A 5,439-nucleotide genomic window follows, 5' to 3' on the forward strand; every position below is an offset into this window, starting at 1 on the left:
TATGTTGTTAGAGAATTTTAGCTACATGAAACAAAAATATCAACTTAAGAAAAATCTATTCACATTATGGTGTATATATCATCAATAACTCCATATTCATTTTCTTAAATGCTTCAGAAAATACAAAATAAAAAAGTAAAATACAAGATATTGAAATCCACAATCGTTCTCATAAACTATGTACAATTAGATAAACCTATTTTTAAATAAAGGAAAAGAAGTACAAATATAAAACAATATTTTGTTTAAGTGCAATATAGCCTCACACATGGCATATATTTGTTTCTTTTTAGCTAAAAACACCTCCCACTTTTCTATCTTACTAAGAAAAACCTATTCACATTATAGTGTATATATCATCAATAGCTCCATATTCATTTTCTTAGATGCTTCAAAAAATAAAATAAAAAAGTAAAAAGTAAAACACATTATATAAAACAAAAGAAAGGAAGTAAAATATCTTACAAAGTACATTATATAAAATATCTTACAAAGATTATAATATCTTACAAAGATTCCATAAGTCCTGTAGAACAAAATTGTTCAACAAATATATAAATTTCACTTCAAAACTCAAGACAAATATATAAATTTCACTTCAAAACTCAAGACAAGTGGAGACAAGTGATGTGGGACTTTCTAAAATTTATCCAAAATAACACTAAAAACTGAAAGTATTTATTAGATGTGTGTTTATCATGGAAACAGAGATGCATACATGTGTTACTTCTATTATTAGAAGTAAAATCAGATTAAAATGTAACATTCATACAACCAAACCTATCATATTATTAGGAGAAATACATGAGTTACTTCTATTATTAGGAGAAATAGTTTATAAACACATATTTTGAAACTATTTCAAGCATTTACATACAACCTAACCTACCATATTTATATAAAAATGAAAATAATTTCAATAATTTCAAATTTTACACCTTTAAATTATAGATATCTTAACTAATCTAAACCTTAGGTTGAAATAAATCATAAATTACTTCTCGCAAACAGATTCAGTTTGATCCATTTTTTATTAAGAAAAGAAAAGTAAAATTAGTTTAGAATGAGAGAAAAAAACAATACTAGAAGTCATATAAGCATTAACATTAAAGTATTATCAATCACATAAAAACTTGAGATAAGAGTCCAACTCCTAGACCAATCACACTAAACTAATCCTGCAATCATTAACAATATCTTAAGAAATAGATTGTAAAATTTGATATTGTAAGAGCAAGAACCATTATGTAAAACAATGAATCAACAAATCACCAATGTACCACCAAATTTCATTTGTGCCAAGAATTGGAAGAAAAATTTATTTACATCATAGTGTATATCATCAATATCTCAGTATTCCTTTTCTTAAATACTTAAAAGAAAATACTAATTTTAAAAGTAAAACACAATTGAAATCTACAATCGCCTCATAAACTATGTACAATTAGATGTATCAAAAAGAATTTATTCATCTAGATTTTTATATGTTGTTTTTTTTTATCAGCAAAGAATTAATAAATTTAAAAAGAGGCACTTCAGGGGTGCCCCAACCCGTATACATGACACCTTAATGTCTAAACCGCCAAAGAGCACACAAGGCTCACAAGGACTTGTTGGTTAGCAAAGAAACACCATATGTAACTCCTAAGATATAACCAAATTTTCCAATAGAAAGACATACATCAAAATAAGGCCTTTACCAACCAACTAGGACAAAAAAAAAGGTTGTACACCGAACATAGTCCACAGAAATCCATCACAGCAACTCCTAAACAACACTCTTCCAAGCTTATTGGCAATGTACCCATCAACAACCCTCCAGACCAGAAATTGAGACGATGGACTCAAGATGTTGAAGTAGCAACCATTCTTCCCAACAGATTTGGCACACATACTTCTAATTTAGTACCAGGCCCCTGCAACTATAACACATCAGGCCACAAAGTTGCTCGTCCAGACAAACCACAGAAGGTACTGGCTAGGAGTTATAATGTGCTTGGCTTCTCATGCATAGTAGATAGAAGGTGACAGCCACAACTCCAAACTAACTAAATATATGATACCAGATTTGCAGGCCAGCAACCTTTACTTAGGTGCCTTTCCATATGAAATGGCAAACCTGCAAACAAAAACAACAAAAAAAGTGACATCTCCACAACAATTATAGCACTACTAGTACCCCTGTTTCGTGACTAGAGGAAGTCAACCAGGAAAATATAGTTGCAGCTCCCAACACCTCACAGCTACCTCCCTTCACAAACGTATCCCAAGCAGTTGTGATACCACTCCCTTCAACTAGTTGGACCACCCTCTCATGTGCTCAAACACAGCAATGATTGCTCCCTGAGCTTCTTCTAAAGCCCCTCAATTCCAAATACTTCCTTTATAGATACTCAAAGTTAAAAACACTAACTGGAAAAGGTTGTAGTGCTATATGACACCCACAAAGATTCTGCATGGTTCAACTCTATTATTGCCGTGTACACTGGTCCAACAGCGTTGCCTCCTTTACTGGCTTTTCCACTGACGCTGGATTGGCATTGCTAAATAGCAGAAAACCTCATCAAATATATGCCTACATCAACCCCTAACTACTAAGGTTATTCAATAGTGGTCCCCTGCTTCTCCTATAACCATTGAGATCACGTCCTACCCTTCCTTTCCCTGCACTAAACCAGTTACCCCGACTTACCTTCCCATCACCAAAGATACCAAGGTTACTCCCACCAGCCCTGCCCCATCCAGCACAAATTCCTTTCAAGCATCGAAAAAAGAATGTGTATTTCGAGACCCTCATCAATAACAGCTTTGCAGGCACTGACCAGGATTGAGGATCCAATCCGAGAAGGCATAACTAAAGGAAGTTGTCCCAAACTTCAGCTTAAGCCACACAGACAATTGGGCTAGGTGGAAGATCTCTTTTGCATCGGCTGTCCCTTGTTTGAAGACTACCAAATTTCTTTGATCCCAAATACTTGGGACTATATTAACCCATACTCCCTTCCATACCTGATTCTGTTTAACATTGAGGTTAGACAAAAGAAAACTCTCAAAGTGCATTAAGATGTCCTTATGCTGCCTATCCATCTTAAGCAAAGGGACCATACACGCTGTGCATAAGCACACTCTAGAAAGAGGTGTTGTATTGTTTCTTGAGATTCCTTGCAAAACACACACAGGGGAGAGTTGACAACCATACCTCTCCGAATTAAATTGTCGAAAATTGGGAGTCTACCAAGCAAAATCCTCCAAGCTGTAAACAACGCTTTGGGTACTGCTATAGCTAGCCAGAGAGATGAGAATATGTCCTGCGGGCCATTATTTGCTTGACTACACAAGGTCAAATAAGCAGATTTCACAGAGAACACAGAGAACACATCATCGTGTTCCTCTGTCCAAATTAAAGTATCCTTGCTTTCCTTGTATAGGCTCTTTCCTATAAGAAGATTTATCAGATCTTCCTCCATAGCACTTTCCCAGTTGAACATAGGCCTTCTCCAACTTAACATCCAGTTCCACCCTGCATCCTCTCAAGTACTCACTTCATCCACCGTCTTTCCTTAGTCCAACGAAATAGTAAACAGCCTGGGGAATAGAGTTTTAAGCTTATTATTCTCCACCCAGACATCTTCCCAAAATCTAACTTTGTCACCAGCTCCAACGTTCCATACAACCGATTTCTGAAACCATCCATCGCATTCTCCCTCACTACAAGCCCTAGATAGGTCTTTCCACCACCAAGAAGAGTAGTTTCCCGACACTTCATTTCTTACTCCCCCCGTGTAATACTTAGAAGCTAGAATCTCTTTCCATTTCCCCTTTTCCTCACTCAACATCCTCCAATTCCACTTTGCTAGTAAGGCACAGTTAAACATTCTAATATCTTTAACCCCTAGACCCCCTTCCTCCTTTGCCTTGCACACATTTGCCCAACTAACCCACGAAATACGTTTATGATCAGCCCCCCACGCCCAAATGAGCCTCCTTTGGATGCTAGAAATCTTTTTGCACACTGATATTGGAGCTTTAAAGATGGACAAGTAAAATAGAGGTATGGTGGTTAAGACCCATTTAACCAGACATACTCTACCTGCTAGTGACAGGCATTTACCCTTCCAAGCACTGATTCTAGCTTTAACTTTATCCACAACTGGATCCCAGAACTGCGTTCTCCTAGGATTTCCGCCTACTTGTAGCCCCAGGTATTTGAAAGGAATCTGCATTGCTCCACAATTGAGACTTTTTGCATATGTTTCTAACAAATTTCTTCCAACCTTGACACCTGCCAGCTTATACTTATGGATGTTAACTTTGATACCTGATGCCAGCTCAAAAACCTTGAGGATTGCCTTGATAGTGAAGATATTAGTAAAAGAATCTTCACACATAAATAGGGTGTCGTCAGCAAACTGTAACATACAACATTCAAGCTCAACTCTCCCCACTCTCACTCCCACTGTGTCCGGTTCTTCACACCACTGGCCATTTAACTCTACTCCTTTAACTTCATTCTTGATTCTTCTCCACCTGGTAGTAGAATGATAGAATTTAGAGTTAGAGTACCCATATTTGAACCAGTTTGACCTGGCGTTTTGCCTATACAGAGATTCCAGCTTTTTCTCTACCAATCTCTGTTGACTAACTAACTCCATTCTTCTTAACTTTTCATTCTCCATCAAATCACATAGGTCATCCTTGACATCAAGATTATCAATCTCCTTCATGATCTTTCGCTTGTTTTCCTCAAGATTCCCAAAAACACTCCTATTCCACTCTTTAAGATCAAACTTTAAACGTTTGAGTTTATCTTTGACTTTGGTTATGCTGTTACCCTGCACCTCATATGACATCCATTTATCCCTCACCAGATCCTTGAACCCAGGTTCCAGGAGCCATGCATCAATTGACTTAAATGGTTTTGGACCCCAGTCTTTAATCCAGGATTTCACCACTATCGCACAATGATCCAAAACCTCCCTTGCTTGTACATATTGCTTGCTCATTGGCCATACTTTGAGCCATTCTTCGGATACCAGAATTCTGTCTAGCCTACTTTTTGCGGATCCATCTGCCTTATACCATGTGAACTTCTTACCTACAATAGGCAAATCCTCCATCAGATTACTTCCAATGAAATCATTAAAGCCTTTGATTTTCTTTTTATTTCTAGCATTTCATCTAATGCCTTTCCTTTCTGCAGCACACCTGACTGCATTAAAATCACCACAACAACACCACACCTTGTCCTGATGAAGACTTCTAAAAGCAGACAAAGCTTCCCATATAACGATCTTTTCACTCAGATTGCACGCAGAGTAAACATTAATGATAACACATGAGCAGTTCGACTTTATATGGTGACCCACAATAGCAATATATCCTCTCCCTATAGTATGGGACGCGTACGTGAACGCTTCCTTGTACCACATAGATAACGTA

The 5,439-nt window shown here is 36.9% G+C and overlaps 1 protein-coding gene across 1 annotated transcript; it reads right to left on the reverse strand.

Moving 5' to 3' along the window:
• Positions 1 to 3,560: 3,560 nt before the first annotated feature.
• Positions 3,561 to 5,117, reverse strand: LOC137839260 (uncharacterized). The gene has a single exon (XM_068648380.2). The coding sequence runs from the start codon at positions 5,115 to 5,117 to the stop codon at positions 3,561 to 3,563; it is 1,557 nt and encodes a 518-aa protein (XP_068504481.1).
• Positions 5,118 to 5,439: the final 322 nt, after the last annotated feature.

Source organism: Phaseolus vulgaris, chromosome 3 (assembly GCF_051622355.1).
Source record: "Phaseolus vulgaris cultivar YP4 chromosome 3, ASM5162235v1, whole genome shotgun sequence".
NCBI lineage: Eukaryota > Viridiplantae > Streptophyta > Magnoliopsida > Fabales > Fabaceae > Phaseolus > Phaseolus vulgaris.

Excerpts from the sequence above, each read along its gene's own strand:
- LOC137839260 (XM_068648380.2), bottom strand. The coding sequence starts at position 5,117 with ATGGAGGATTTGCCTATTGTAGGTAAGAAGTTCACATGGTATAAGGCA.